This window comes from Trifolium pratense, linkage group LG4 (assembly GCF_020283565.1).
Source record: "Trifolium pratense cultivar HEN17-A07 linkage group LG4, ARS_RC_1.1, whole genome shotgun sequence".
NCBI classification, from domain to species: Eukaryota; Viridiplantae; Streptophyta; class Magnoliopsida; order Fabales; family Fabaceae; genus Trifolium; species Trifolium pratense.
The window spans coordinates 55,351,146-55,367,119 of record NC_060062.1 but is presented as its reverse complement, the minus strand read 5'-3'; the positions used below and the strand labels follow the sequence as shown (position 1 = coordinate 55,367,119).

The 15,974-nt window shown below is 32.0% G+C and overlaps 1 protein-coding gene and 1 pseudogene across 1 annotated transcript; both read left to right on the top strand.

Annotated features, from left to right (window-relative positions):
- Positions 1-5,805: 5,805 nt before the first annotated feature.
- LOC123922959 (glycine-rich protein DOT1-like) lies at positions 5,806-6,468 on the top strand. Its single transcript, XM_045975615.1, has one exon. It carries the CDS (start codon positions 5,818-5,820, stop codon positions 6,466-6,468), a length of 651 nt encoding a protein of 216 aa, XP_045831571.1. The 5' UTR covers positions 5,806-5,817.
- A 2,294-nt stretch (positions 6,469-8,762) lies between these two features.
- Positions 8,763-14,945, top strand: LOC123922958 (annotated as a pseudogene).
- Positions 14,946-15,974: the final 1,029 nt, after the last annotated feature.

Here is a 15,974-nt window from a genome sequence, read left to right as displayed (position 1 = left end):
TCACCGCAACTTATCAATATTGACAATGCACTTTACGTTGGCAAAACCTACATTAATCGATATTGATCTTGAAGGGTGCTATTCTTTGGAAAGCATAAAACTTAATATAGACACATCTTACTAGTATAGAAAATGCACCTTGTGTTGGCAAGACCTACATCTTCAATATTAGTCTTTATGAGTACTTGAAGGATTTTTAATTAAATTTGATCTCACCGACATGTGTATCTTATACACGCGTTTCACTTTACATGACATTCATGTAAATATGCGTTTAATAATTATATAAAACATACATGGCAAATATAATTAAAACATACATCTCATGCATCACATACATAAAATAAAATAGACTAGGTAGTATGGTTATGACCTCCTAACGCACAAGAATTAAATAAACTACTTTATTACAATTCTTTGACCCTCGAGCAAACTTCTCAAGCTTCTCCATCGGTATCATCATTTGGCGTTGTCTCTTTTGAACTCGAGCAATTACATTATTTAAGTAATTAAATAAATAAATAAATAAAATGCACGACACGCAGGCCGTATTTTAAAATAAACCACGACACGCAGGCCGTATAAATTAACGCACCAAATATCTAAGGTCATAACCATATACCATATATTTAATAAATAAATAAATAAGTAATAATAACATCTTATTATTACTATTATTATTAAATTAATATTACATTGTTATGCCAATAACAACGTTTCAGATTTTTATGGAAACATAAAGTTAGATAAATTTTGTATCTTAACGAACTAGCGCAAAAAAAAAAAATATTCTTTCTGTTTTATTGGCATAACAAACTAATATTATTTCAAAATAATATCGCATCACATGGATATATATCAAATAAAAGTAAAACTGATTCAAATCTTTTAATCTACAATCAAATCTTTTGATTCATAAAAAAAAAATTATGCTAAATTTATGTTAAACTTTTAAATCAAATCTTTAACAATTAATCAAAACACTTTTGAATTAATTTAAATCAGAATCAAACCTTTTGATTCATCATCGCTTTAAAAGTACCAAATCAATTTTATTTGATTCAAATCTTTTAATTCTAAATTAAATATTTTGAATCAAATCTTTAATGATTCTATAATCATCAAATATGGTAATTTAATTAATCAAAACTCCTTTTGAATAAACTTTAAATAATTCAAATAATTAATTTTAAAAACAGAATCAAACATTTTGATTCATAATCGCTTTGAAAAACCCAATTAATTAAATTTGATTCAAATCTTGTAATTCTAAATCAAATATTTTAAATCAAATCTTTGACAATTCTCTAATTATCAAATATGGTAATTTATTTATTCAAAACCCTTTTGAATAATATATTTGCAAAAATTGATAATATTATCTTTTAAAACAATTTCAAAAGATATTTCTAAAATTTTGAAACAATTTCAAAATTAAATATATTTGTCAAAATCACTTTGAGTTACCATCTAATTTATGCATCAACATTTGATACGTTTTGCAAACCCTAATTATAATGGCACAACACATGCGCCGTTATGAATCCTAATTGCAATAACATGATCATACCAAATCAAGTACTATGATTTTTATTCTATATGATGATCGAATATTTTAAAACTTCACCAGATTCGGTTCCGAAGCACTTCACCAGATACGGTTCCGAAGTACTTCACCAGATACGGTTCCGAAGTTTCAAATATCAATTATCAAATAAACAAATATCATCTGACTTAATTATTTTATGATAAAAACTAGTATATCACATATACTATTATTGCTTAAGGTTTAAAGTTGTTGCGATGTCGATTTTAATTCCCTTTATTATTTAATTGATTCAAAAATGTTTAAACAAATTTAAACAAATTGTTTAAACAGAAGCAGTTCTAAACAGAAACATGTTTAAACAGAATTGCAATTAAACAATATAAACAAATCGCGTTTTAAACAATTTAAACAGAATAGCGATTTAAACAGTATTATTTTTAAACGATTTAAACAGAATTGCAATTGCGATTAAACAATTTAAACAGAATCGCGTTTTAAACAATTTAAACAAATCGCGTTTTAAACAATTTTAAACAGAATCGCGATTTAAACAGTTTAAACAGAATCGCAATTTAATCATAAACATGCTTGAATCATGTAAACGCATTCCGACAATAATTATATCACCATATAATTATTGATATGCATTAGAGGTAATTGAATTAAATGATTTAATCACAACCGATGCTCTGATACCACTGAAGGGATTTTAAGAGGGGTTTTTCAAAATTTTAATTCTCTTAGCGGAACAATCCCGATGAACGGATCTTGATTAAATCATTAATCACAAATCAAAGAACACAAAACCACAAGTTTATGTGTTTACCTCTTGAAGTGCAGAACCTTTGAAGTAGAAACTGTTTCTGATCACGAGCAAAGCAAAGTAGCGATGCATCTACTCAGTCCACACGAACAGAACTTCTCCGATGATCGGTGCTAGCCAATTCCACCAGAGATTCAGAGAGAATAGGGTTTAGAGAGTGGCGGCTAGGTTTCACTTTGTGAATTAGGTTAAAGCTTACAAAACTTCATCACAAGGGTTCTATTTATAGAACCACTTGTGTGGTCATCAAACCAAGCACTGCACCGTACCTTACGGTGGACCGCATTTCTCTATTTTCATAAATTAAATAATAAGTCATACTTAATTATTTAATTACTAATAAGTCCTACTTATTATTTTATAAATAAGTCTTACTTATTTATTTCTCTCATCTATCTGTTCTTTGTGTGTGACCCTATAGGTTCTCGTAACGTTGGCAATAATATTAAATCACATATTTAATATTATAAACAGTGAGCGGTATCTAGCAACACATCACTGCTACCCAAGTGACGAGAATGTCATGTGATCTGACGAAACCTTTCCGTGATAACGATCTTGTGTATAATTACCCCTTTGCCCTTTTATCTATATTGAACACAAGGCATAGATCATGTCACCCTTGTATGGTTCAATATCTTATTTCTTGATCCCAGAATATACTGAACAACGAATAAGCTCAATATCTCATATTGACTTAGTTCGGCGTGGCCACGCATTTTATCAGTCATATTCCATCAATTAGGCCTACAGATATTGCTCCTGTTATGTAGGAGGGGCAAATTCCATCTAGGTCACTCATGTCTCTCAGCATGATTTGTAGAGTACCCATCAACCGACTTTATAGTCATCCTGTTACGAACAATGTTTGAACGACAACTAAGTATTCTACTCCACATCTAGGGTCCATAGTGGTTTCAGGTCGAAGGGTGGTATACACCATTATCATTATGAGAATAACTTATGACACTTTTCATAACATACAATGTAGCATTCTCATGGCGGGTCAATCCAATATAAATATTACTCCTAATATTTATATCTATGTGAAGACTTGATATCTCATATCTATGACTCGTGAGATGAAGTCATCGGTCTACTCACATAATAGTCTCTATGTTTTACTGTTATCCCACATCACAGTAAAACTTGACTATGGATACTTTAAGAATAGTGTCATTATGTTTAATGGAGTCTCACTATTAAGTCACACTTAATGTTCCATTAATTAGACTAGCTATTCTAGGGACTTTATTAGTTTGAAACAAACATAATAAAGAAATGCCTTATTATATATATTAAATATATATAAATCAAAGTCATCATACAAAAGACGATTCTATCAAAATAGATTGGCTTTTAGGACTTACTCCAACACATACAGCAATGGATTGTATTCTTCGATGAAACAACATTCAAGACAAAATTGGCTTAAAATCAAAAGTGACATAATGAATACATCCTATAAAGTGGCACGCCGTGTCAGCGATTTAAAAAACTTGAAAAATATGAGGACCATTGTAAAATTTTAAAAATTGTAAAAACCAATTTAAAATTTACATTGCATAGAATAAGGAAGAAATTTTATATTCCTAGTGTGTGTAGGTGTTATTTTAAATTCTCTAAATTTAACTTGGATAAAATACATTCTAAATTTTTATCATTTTAAAAATTATTCAAATTAATCATCAAAACAATGCAAATTACATAGAAGAGTTTGAATTTCTTCAAAAAAATTGCATTACTTCAACACATTCTCTCAAGAGCGTTTTAAGCACTTAGGTTGTTGTCCTATTCTAATTTAAAAATGGGGTCTTAATAAAAAAAATTGTACACTATAATTTATACATAATCAACGACAACAGTTTTAAAATGCTTAATATATTTTTATTTTTTGACAAGCATTTCAAAGTGCTTTGTAAAAACATTAACAAAAACTGTTCTCATAGTTATACTTACGAGAATAATTTTTAATACTTATGGTTTAAAATCATTGCTATTAATTTTAGCTAGGGTTTTAGCTAGGGTGAGCCAAATGGGAACTGGAATGGATTCTCTCAAGTGTACGTAATTTACACTTGAGAGAATAAAGGGTAGTTTGTTACTATTGATTATTAAGAGAGAGAAACATATAAAAATTTAGAGAGAATGAATTTAGATGGTGTTAGATTACACTTTATTCTCTCAAGTGTAAATCATACTTGAGAGAATCAATTCCCGAGCCAAATCCATCCCAATAGTTTCGGTTATATATAGTTTCAACTCAGTGCAACATAATTTTTTTTGACAAAAAGTATATCTACCAAATAATAACCAAACATCAGGTTTAGACTGATATAATTAAGTTGACCCTCTAATTATTCGACCTGTCCTATGATTTGAATACTTATTTTAAAATGTTAATCACAATTTTGTCAGAATAATATGGTTCTTTAATTTGCTGATCTTCAAGAGTTTGAGTTAAATGAAAAACTTTTATGCTCAAATCTAAATATCGTTGATTGATATTTTATTAGTAATGTTACTCTTTTTTTTTTTTATCAAATAGAGAGATGTGTGATAGAAATTGATATTTTTTTATAGTAATGTTATTTATAATTTAAATATAAATTCTTTTTTTCTTTCACTTTTTTAGTTTTACTATATTTATACTATAGTTTTATCATTTTTAATTAATATTCCTACAAGACCTTCAAAATGTTGAGGCCGGCCCTGACTGTATGCATTTTCTCTTCGAAACATTAGTATATGTGGATATTGAGCATGTAACAAAAAAATATTATTTATCTTTTTATCAAATAATCTAATAACTAAAAATCCCTTCATATAGATGGAAGGGATACCCCTTTGAACCAAGATAAGCTACCAAAAGTTATTATTTATTTTTTTGCTTTCATCATCAATTTAATCCGGTTCGCGGATCACCAAAGAAATATTGTTTATTAGTATATACACATTAACGGTAACCAACAATTTCACCATGACACAAAGAAATACGATATTTGTAGCAACTAGATACAATGGCAAATTTATGTTTACTAAGCGTGTGGACTTCATTATTCGAAAATCCATCAATACACGAAAATAAGAGATATATATATATATATATCCTATAGATGAAATTAATTAGATTTACATTAATAACAAGTTCTAGCTCATCCCAGTGTGAATCAAATCAATCTATTATAGATAGCAAATTCCTAATATTAATATAGTTTGCTCTTATCGGTACAAATTCTTCGATGCTCTATAGCAACAAGTTTTTCTATTTTACTATCACTTAATCTTTATCATTCTATCTTGTATTAATTATCACATATGCTATGTGGGACAGCACATCACAATATGCGCATTTGCACTACTTCGTGGTTTAGTTCAATTCCTATAAATACCCGTCTCATGAATCTTTAAACCTCGTATGTGTAGAATTTGATCAAAATTTCATATGGCAACTTTAAAAGTTCTCAGCATTGTTCTCTTTGTGTTGTTTGGTGTAAGCATATGTTCTGCTACGAGAAAACTATACGACAATCGTGAGGTTGGGGATTTGGGCACACAATATGGAGGTGTCGTAGGCATTGGAGGTGACGGTCCTAGTCGAGGATATGGTGGTGGCGGTGGTAGTGGGGGCGATGGTGGATATGGAGGGCCTGGTGGACCAGGTGGAGGAAGTGGTGGATTAATTCCTGGTGGTGGAGTCAAAGGAGGTAGTGGATATGTTCCTGATGAACCCGGCGAAGGAGGTGTTGGAAATATTCCTAGTGGACCAAGTGGAGGTGACATTGGATATCCTGGTGATCAACCTGGTGAAGGAGGTGCTGGAAATATTCCCGGTGGACCGGGTGGTGGAGGCATTGAATATCCTGGTGAACCAGGTGGAGGAGGTGCTGGAAATATTCCTGGTGGACCTGGTGAAGGAGGTGGTGGATACCCTAGTCGACCAGGTGGGGGAGGCAATGTTTCAGGTGGATACCGAGGAAAGCCAGGTGGACCAGGCACAGGTGGAGGTGGTGGAGGATATGGTGGCGGCGGCGGTGGAGGTGGAGGTAGAGGTGGTGACGGCGGCTATGCTAGTAAAACTAGCAGTCATCATTAAGCTTACAATGATACCTTCATAATATATATATATATATATATATATATATATATATATATATATATATATATATATATATATATATAGTTCTCCTTCTAACCATATATACAAGAATAAAATATGGTTGTGATGAATGAGGATGCTTAAGAACTTTTATTAATAATAATAACTTTTATTGATGATAATAATAATAATATCTTTGCAAGTAGGGTTGAATGTTTAATGAATGCAAGTTGATCATTATAAAAAAAAAATATATGAATGCAAGTTGATGGACACAGATATATACTATTGAAATTTAAACTATATATCTTTTTATATGAAATTTAAACTATCTTGTTCACCTGATGATTATATTTCCTTCCATTTTTGTAATTGACAAAAAAAAGTTATGTGCGGATGAAAGAAAAACTAAAGAAGGTGCAAGCTAATTAATAAAAATTGAAGTGTACAGAAATGATTGCCGTTTTAAATTAGGGACTGAAAAATCTTGCTCCAGAACAATGTAAATTTCATGGTAATAAGATTTTAAAAATGGTGATCTATTATAATAAATATGAAACTAGAATATTTACATTTCTTTCACAAGACTTTGTATTTCTCTAGAAACATATATATTAGGTTTTCCTAATTTTTTTTGCTAATGTCAAGTTTGAAACCAAGTACCTCTAGGTTGCAAAGTGACTCCTCAACTAAGGGGCTACATGGGAAACAGACGGTTTTCCTAATTTTAGATTTTGTTGATATTTCTTGTTCTTTTTTTTAGGGTTTTGGTTTGATATTCCCCATCTTCACTTACCCACCTTCTTTTGAGTAAAAACAAAAAATATTCCTTAGCTTCAACATCTATTCTTTTGATGTAAATTTGAGTTGAAAGTTAGACATAAAATAATTGAGTTGAAAGATAAATCGGAAATTGGATGGCTATTGCACTTTCTACAATTCCAAAAGTTGTTTTCAAGAAGTTCAAGAGGGTGATTTGATTTATTACTTTTTAGTGCATTTGGATTATGGTGGATAGGTATTCTTTCATGGGCACAATCACAAATCAAATATAATGTAATTTTGTTTAACCCAAGAGTACTTAGATGAGATGGCACGGGTCTCTTCTAATTTAACCAAGATCCTGAGTTCAATCCCTGACTTAGGCATACAGCAGTGCTAAAACTCTTAGGGAGAGTTTGTCATCCATTTGAGTTCCACAAGGCTCGAGAGATTAGTCTCTGCAGCACGTAGAGGATACCCGATTTACACTGAAATATTTCGGCAATTTTTTATCCCCAAATATATTTGGTCGCAACTTTTGGTCCACAGTCAATTCACGTGTTCTTTCAAATTTTTTGAACGAATTTTTGTATTCATGTTCTTAATATTATATAAGTATCTCTCTCACAAAAATTTAAATTTTTTAAATAAAATGAATTGAATATGAATTTTTACGCGTCATAAACATAAGATATTATATTTAATTTATCCCTTGTTAAAACAAAAATTTACACTTTTGTAATGTAATAAACATGACCATGAAAAAAATTCAAAATTTTGAATCATATACATCAAATTATTTAAATGTAGGGACAAAATATCTTGGAAAAAATATTTAAGTGACCAAAAGTTGCTGAAATGTTTTATAGGGATTAAAAATGAAATTTGAGATATTTATAAGGAGCAAATACTTATTTAACAATACTTTTTATTTAACGAAAATTTTATTAATTATGTAAATTTAAATACTCTATTTTTTATTTTGCTCAAGAATTTAATTCATCGATCTATATTTTTTTTACTAAAAAATAACGATATTCATTTATTCAAATCGGTAGAGTACATCAATCAAAACCATTACATGTTCAATTTCGTTAAAAACTAAAAATCATGAATCTACGAACAATATCACAACATCTGAGTTAATAGCATAAAACGATCTAATATCTACAAATATGACAAAACCTACAATTTATAAAACAAGATTCAAGTGTCCCGAAGAGTCATGCCTCCAGAACATTAAATTAAGTTTTTTAATGGAGAGTAGAAATTATAAATTAAGTTTTTTATTACAACAATTTTTAAGGTTTTTATTTTATTTTTTGTCGAGAAATTTATATGATTTTAACTAGCGTTATTGATAAAAAAAAAAATTTAAGATGCAAAGTTGAAAAAAAAAATTAGAATGAAGAAATGTGTACAGTGAAAAAACCAAGCAAGCAAAAGTAGAAATGGCTACAAAAAAGATTGAAACCGAGGCGTAAAACAAATGGTTTGGGACTTTATTTATCAGCCGCATAAATAATCTAATGGCTGGTAAATATTCAGCAGAGGCTGCAACAGAAGTTTTGGCTGCCGAGGATCCGCATCGCATATTTATAGGGAGTAAAAACATATTTTTCTTTTTGCTTTTTTTTTTTACTACCTGTTTAATCTGGTTCAGGGGTTAGTTCTGACATTAAGTGGTTTCAGTCCTCTTCCGATCGCAGTTGCGGGGATCAAAATGTGGTCTTTCCTATCAAGTTGAGCATCAATGACCACCGAACCGACTAACGATTAGTGAGTAAAAGTGTTTTTTGTTTGTTTTCACCACCAGTTTAATCTGGTCCGGGGGTCAATTCTGGTATCAAGTGGTTCCAGTCCCCTTCCGATCACAGATCGGATTATAGATTATTTACAATTTTTGTTTATGGTTTTATTGTGGAACATGATTAATGATTATTATTGTGTCAAGGATGTATTTTCAAATACTAAAAAGCAGTGTTTAATATAAAAAAAAATATTAATAAAGAAACAAAATATGCATTAAATGTTTACCACTTATTAAGACCTCAGCAATGTAGCGACTTTAAAAGTCATCTCGGATTTTCTGTACTCAATGTGAGGCTGAAGGCTTCCGTAAAATTACATATTTTCAGGTTTGCATGTTAGAGATGTTAATATGAATGATGATCAGATCTTTACTTTATTAAAATTAATTTTAATGTATCCTAATATATAACCTATCTCTCTATCGTCCAACAGGATCGGCCTGATATAATGGCAAAGTATAGAGTTTATATGGAGGCAGACAAATCACTGTATCCGGTATTGTTGTCTAACGGAAACTTGGTTGAACATGGAGACTTGGAGGTGATCTTTTATTGAATCGAATAGACTTCGTTGGTGGTTAGTTAGTTTACTATTTATTTATTGACATTAATTATGCTTTGTTGCAGGGCGGCAAACATTATACTGTTTGGGAGGATCCTTTCAAGAAGCCGTGTTATCTATTTGCCTTGGTCGCTGGGCAACTGGAGAGCAGAGATGACACATTTACTACCCGCTCAGGAAGGAAAATTGTCCCTTAAGATCTGGACGCCTGCAGAGGACTTACCGAAGACTGCATATGCTATGTATTCTCTGAAAGCAGCTATGAAGTGGGACGAAGATGTCAGTCGTCATTATTTGGTTTTCATTTTATTTGATCAGATGAGCTATCATGTATTAATTGTACATTACAAATACACAGTTTTAGATTCTGAAGAATTCTTTTGTCTTTGTCGTATGCTTTGCAAACAGGTTTTTGGACTTGAATATGACCTGGATCTCTTCAATATTGTTGCTGTCGATTTTAAGATGTAATTTCCGTTTACCTAGCTAGTTTTTTGTGAATTTCTATAATGTAGCCTTACATATTATTGCGCGTACTTTGCATGAAGAGATTAGTGTGCATAAAGTAATATTAATTGTTTTCTTGTTTTTGTAATGGTCAGAGGCGCCATGGAAAACAAAAGCTTGAATGTACGTCACCTTGTCTTGGTGGGGTGTTTGTCTTAACTCCGACCTTTATACTTCCCTTGGCTTGTTTGTATGTAGATTTTCAATTCCTTGGTTGTATTGGCTTCTCCCGAGACTGCTACGGATGCAGATTATGCTTTAATATTCGGAGTTATTGGACACGAGGTTTGTAACTATCACACGCATATCAGCAATTGGACTGGCTTTAATTTGTTGATTGGCAGGCACTGAAGCTTATTATTTATTATCTATCTATCTATCTATTATGCAGTATTTCCACAATTGGACTGGAAACAGGTGGTGCTGCTTGCTTATGATCTTGCTGTCGTTTTAACGAAGGGTTTTATATGCTGTTGTTATTGTTCATTTCATTTTTTATATTGTTTTTTCCTACTCACTTCTAATAATTTGGGTTTATATCAGAGTGACATGTCGCGACTGGTTCCAGCTTAGTCTGAAGGAAGGTCTAACTGTTTTTCGTGATCAGGTACTGCTTCTTGACCTCAGTTGCTATGCTTGCTTAAATTGGGGCATTGACATTACTTTACTTTACTTCCACTGAGTATTTTAATATAACGAGCTGCTGCGTCAATTATTGGCTGGCAGGAATTCTCATCTGACATGTGAAACCGCACTGTAAAGCGTGTTGGTGATGTCTCAAGACTTCGACATTACCAGTTTCCACAGGTTACATGTCTTGATATTATTTTTAACTTGTACTGTCATCATTAATATTATAATTAATTTCTTTTAACTAGAATTCTGATACTCTTCTTACACTGACTGATTTTCCAGGATGCAGGTGCCATGGCCCATCCGGTGCGGCCACACTCTTACATCAAGGTTAGAATTTGGATATATACCTATTAATTATGTTTGATAGATGGATAGATGCCTTTTAAGTTTGTATTTATATTTTTATTTCCTCCTCGACAGATGGACAACTTCTACACAGGCAAGCAAGCTTCTTTATTTTTAGAGTTTCAGATTGACTTTACTGTTGGATAATTTCTTGTCTGTTTTTCTAATTTATCTATTATCTTGACAACCTTCCACGGTTAATTTCTGATGTGGCCGCGTCGTCATCAATGTCAAAATACAGTTACGGTATGTTGACAGTTTTTGTTGCATTGCAGATTTTAACCAGTTTGGTTCAGTTTCTCTCAACAAGATGATATAGTCTTGTTCATAATTATATTTTTGTTTTGTTTTGTTTTGTTTTGTAGGTCTATAACAAGGTCTGATATTTACATCTAAAATTTTCAATCCCTCCATCTCCATTAGTTTCCCGAGCAGTTGTTCTTATTCTTATGATCCTATGTATCAGGGGGCTGAAGTTGTTCGAATGTACAAAACCTTGTTGGGAAGTCAAGGGTTCCGAAAAGTAAGAATGCTTGTTTATCCGATGTCTACGTCAACTCTCTTACTTGCAATGTCATGCTGGTAGCAATCTAATGCGCTTAATTTAGAATTTAACCCTCACAGATTCTCTTTATTTCAGGGCATGGATCTTTATTTTAAGAGACATGATGGGAAAGATGTGACGTGCGAAGATTTTTACGCTGCCATGCAAGATGCAAATGATGCAGATTTTGCAAATTTCTTATTGTGGTTTGTATTTTGGGTTTTCTTTTCCAGCATTTTTGCGTTAATTTAATATTGACTGATCGATCGACCATCGTGCAGGTACTCTCAAGCTGGGACTCCCCTTGTCAAAGTAAATACTTCTTATAATCTGGAAGGGCATACATTTTCTTTGAAAATTAGGTATACAAACTTCAACTTTTCATTTCTTTCTGATTGAGTTGTGAGGTGAGGATTGCCTCTTACTTATAAACCCTTGTCCAGACCAACTCACATCCGATGTGGGAGGTAATTACGTTTTTACCTCTATTTTTTATTACTTATCTCATACGGGGACATTTTTGCAGTCAAGAGATACCGCCAACTCCAGGGCAGTCAGTTAAGGAACCCATGTTCATTCCTATTGCAGTTGGTTTGCTTGATTCAACTGGCAAGGACATTCCTCTTTCCTCTATTTATCATAATGGGGCTTTGCAGCCTGTTTCAAGCAACGACGAATCAGTCACTACTACAATCCTTAGAGTCACTAAGGTGGTTAGAAACTTTTCTTTTGATATGAATTTCTAACTCATGTTTTAAGCAGGTCTCTTAATTATACCTGCAATGTTCAACAAGTTTTTTTTGTATCCACTGCAGAAAGAAGAAGAATTTGTATTCACTGATATCTTTGAGAGGCCTGTTCCATCTTTGTTACAGGGATACAGTGCTCCTGTTCGTCTTGAAGCTGATCTCACTGATGATGATTTGTTTTTCCTATTAGCCAATGATTCTGATGAATTCAACCGGTTTGTGTTCTTCAAAGTTGCATTTAGTTATTTATAAAAAAAACGTTGCATTTTTGTTCATTTTTTATTTGATATTCATAGCGGAAATTTAATTACTGCCTTATTTAAATGACTTAGATGGGAGGCTGGACAAATTTTGGCACGAAAATTGATGCTCAGCTTGGTGAATGATTTCCAACATAATAAACCATTGGTTCTGAACTCTAGGTTTGTTGATGGGTTCAAACGTATACTATGTGACTCAAGTCTCGACAAAGTATGCTAAGGAATCTGTTTAAATTTTTTTGGTTTTTTCTTGTGGGATGTCGTATTATATGATTGCATTGATCGTACGTTATGCATGCTTTATGATTATCTAGGAGTTTGTGGCAAAGGTAATAACTCTGCCTGGTGAGGGAGAAATAATGGACATGATGGAAGTTGCTGACCCTGACGCTGTTCATACTGTTCGGTCTTTCATCAATAAGCAGCTTGCGAGTGAACTGAGATCAGAGTTCCTTAGCATAGTACGCCTTTTTGTCTGATTCTTCCTGGAATTATTAAACAAATTAACTTTTAATCTTCCTTGTATGAATCTCTGCATTAATGCAAATGATTGTTTACTTTTTTGCAGGTAGAAAATAATAGGAGCTCAGAAGAGTATGTGTTTGATCATTCAAACATGGCCAGACGAGCTTTGAAGAATGTTGCTCTCGGTATACTTTTTTATATAAGATGCATTTTTCATTCATGTTGATATGATCATCTCTAATTTTCGTTATTCTGTGATTGGTAGCTTATCTTGCATCCCTTGAGGATCAAGAATTCACCAACCTTGCACTTCAAGAATACAAAACTGCTACAAATATGACAGAGCAGCTTGCAGCATTGGCTTCCGTAGCTCAGAACCCTGGTAAAACTCGTGATGATGTTCTTGCTGACTTTTATGACAAGAGGCAGAATGATTACTTGGTAAATCTCCATCTCTACGACTATTTTCAAGATAAATATTGATATTTTGATGTTAGGATTATGAATTTATGTTATTACATAGTCGAGTATTTTAGAATTTAGATTGATAGTTTATACTTGACATTCCTTTCCAGGTAGTGAACAAATGGTTTTATCTTCAAGCACTATTCGACATTCCTGGTAATGTTGAGAATGTGCGGAAACTGTTAAACCATCCAGCATTTGACCTGCGCAATCCCAACAAAGTGTACGCTGTCATTGGAGGTTTCTGTCGGTCACCTGTGAACTTCCATGCAAAGGATGGGTCGGGCTACGAGTTTTTGGCAAATATTGTGCTGCAACTTGACAAAATAAACCCTCAGGTCTTTTCACCTTGCCGATCTTTACATTATGGGTTCTTTTATTCACAAGTTATATATAAAATCATTATGTGCCTTTTACCTAAAAACTTTAGTTTTTTTGGGATGATTGGCTCATGGCATTGTATCAGTTTCGATCCTTATTGCTCTCACTCTTTTAAATAAGTAAAATTTCAAGGAAAATGCTCATTCTTATTCTTATAAAAACTGAAAACATGAAAGCATATGAAGAGATTTGATTGGTTCCTTTCAATGCACGCCCAAAGTGATTTCGGTTTCTGTCAAAGGCGGGATTAACAGAACTTTAGAAACATTGTTTTTTTTCTTCATTTCTGGTGCTTTTCATATATTTAGCCGTACTCAAATTTCATGACAGTGTGTATTGTCCGTTACGTCGTCCTTATGTAGTATTTGTTGGATTGAATTTTTCTTATGTAGATTGCCTCAGAGATGGTGTCAAATCACTTCTCAACATGGAGGCGTTTTGATGACATCCGACAAAAACTTGCAAAGGTAATAAAGTTATTATTTTGCCACATTAGCTGCAATTTTCTTAAATTATTATTGTAAAATTATTTTTTTGTTATTCAATAATAATTTAAGAAAATTATTGAATAACAAAATAATAATTTTACTTTTGTTCGGTCCCCAACTCCATTGTAAACAAAAAAAAAAACATAATTTTACTTATGTTCGATCCTCAGCTCCATAGTTTTGTTTTCTTGCAGGCCCAGCTGGAGAAGATCATGTCTACTAATGGCCTATCAGAGAATGTGTTTGAAACTGCTTCCAAGAGCTTAGCTGCTTAAACTGTTCAGGCTTATTTTTAACTAAAATAATCGTTTATGTGATCTTCCAAGGATGTATAATGCATTATTTATGCAAAAAAAAAACTAAAGAAACGGAAGTTTATCTTTATTTGTTTTCTTGAGGCATAGCATTATAACAAAAATTAGATTGTGATAACTCTGCTGTCTTTTATTTTTATGAAATATCTGCAGTCTTGTTAATATCATTAGCAAAACATTATAGAATCTTATATTTGAACCGTCTTCCGCATCACAAAAGATTGTGAGTGAGCATCTATTGAAAGTGATTTTAAGTAAACTTATTTTGTTAAATTCATTTGATTATAACTGTGTTGGAAGTGAAATTAATATTTGTATTGAAGACAAATACAAACAAGATAGAATCAAGTTTACTTGATGATATAAAGGAAGAACACCATAGTCCACAATGACTTGCAACACAAGCTATCGCATCTTAGCATAGCTCTCTAATTGAGAAACTGTTATAACTGCTTCTCTTTATTTTAGGAAATTTAGTTATGATCCTATAGAATAGTATACATTATAGCTTACTGTGATCCATCACTATCAAAGCTATATATACTTCTAACACTCATTATTGCAAGATATGAAAAATTACTGAGTTTCTCTGCAAATTTTCTCTTGCTTTCTCTTATTGTCTTTTGTTTCTATCAATTTGCAATTCTCTCAACATGGTATCATGAGCCTCTCGGCTCTCGTTCTGAGAAGTGCTCCTTCCACAACAATTCATCCATTGTTCCTCGCAATATGCATCCTAATGTTCATCATTACATGTGTATCCTTTGATTTTTGAACATAAATAAGCAGCATAAACTCAGATTTGAACATTTAACATATACAAATATGATAAGAATAGTATATAGATGAACATATACATGAGCATGAATGGACAAATTATTGATTTCCAATACTAACAAGTATTACACATAGGAAAAACGAAATATAACAATCATAGAAGAAGAATTAATGTGGCAACAACTACACAAGTACAAAATTAGAATGATACAAACCTTTTACCTTATCATAGATACACCTTGAAACAATTTGTTGACTGGTCTTTCATGTATACAAGGTGCGAATATAAAGGAAAGAGTTTCTATTCTAGACTACTAGATGCATCGAGAATCCCCAATCTTTAAATATTATTTATAAATAAAAATAACTTTATTTCTTAAGCTCTTATTTTTGGCTTTAATTTCAAAGTAGCAATCAATGTAAAAAAAATAAAAGCT

What these genes read in the sequence shown, in the direction of transcription:
- LOC123922959 (XM_045975615.1), top strand. Translation starts at nt 5,818, where the DNA reads ATGGCAACTTTAAAAGTTCTCAGCATTGTTCTCTTTGTGTTGTTTGGT.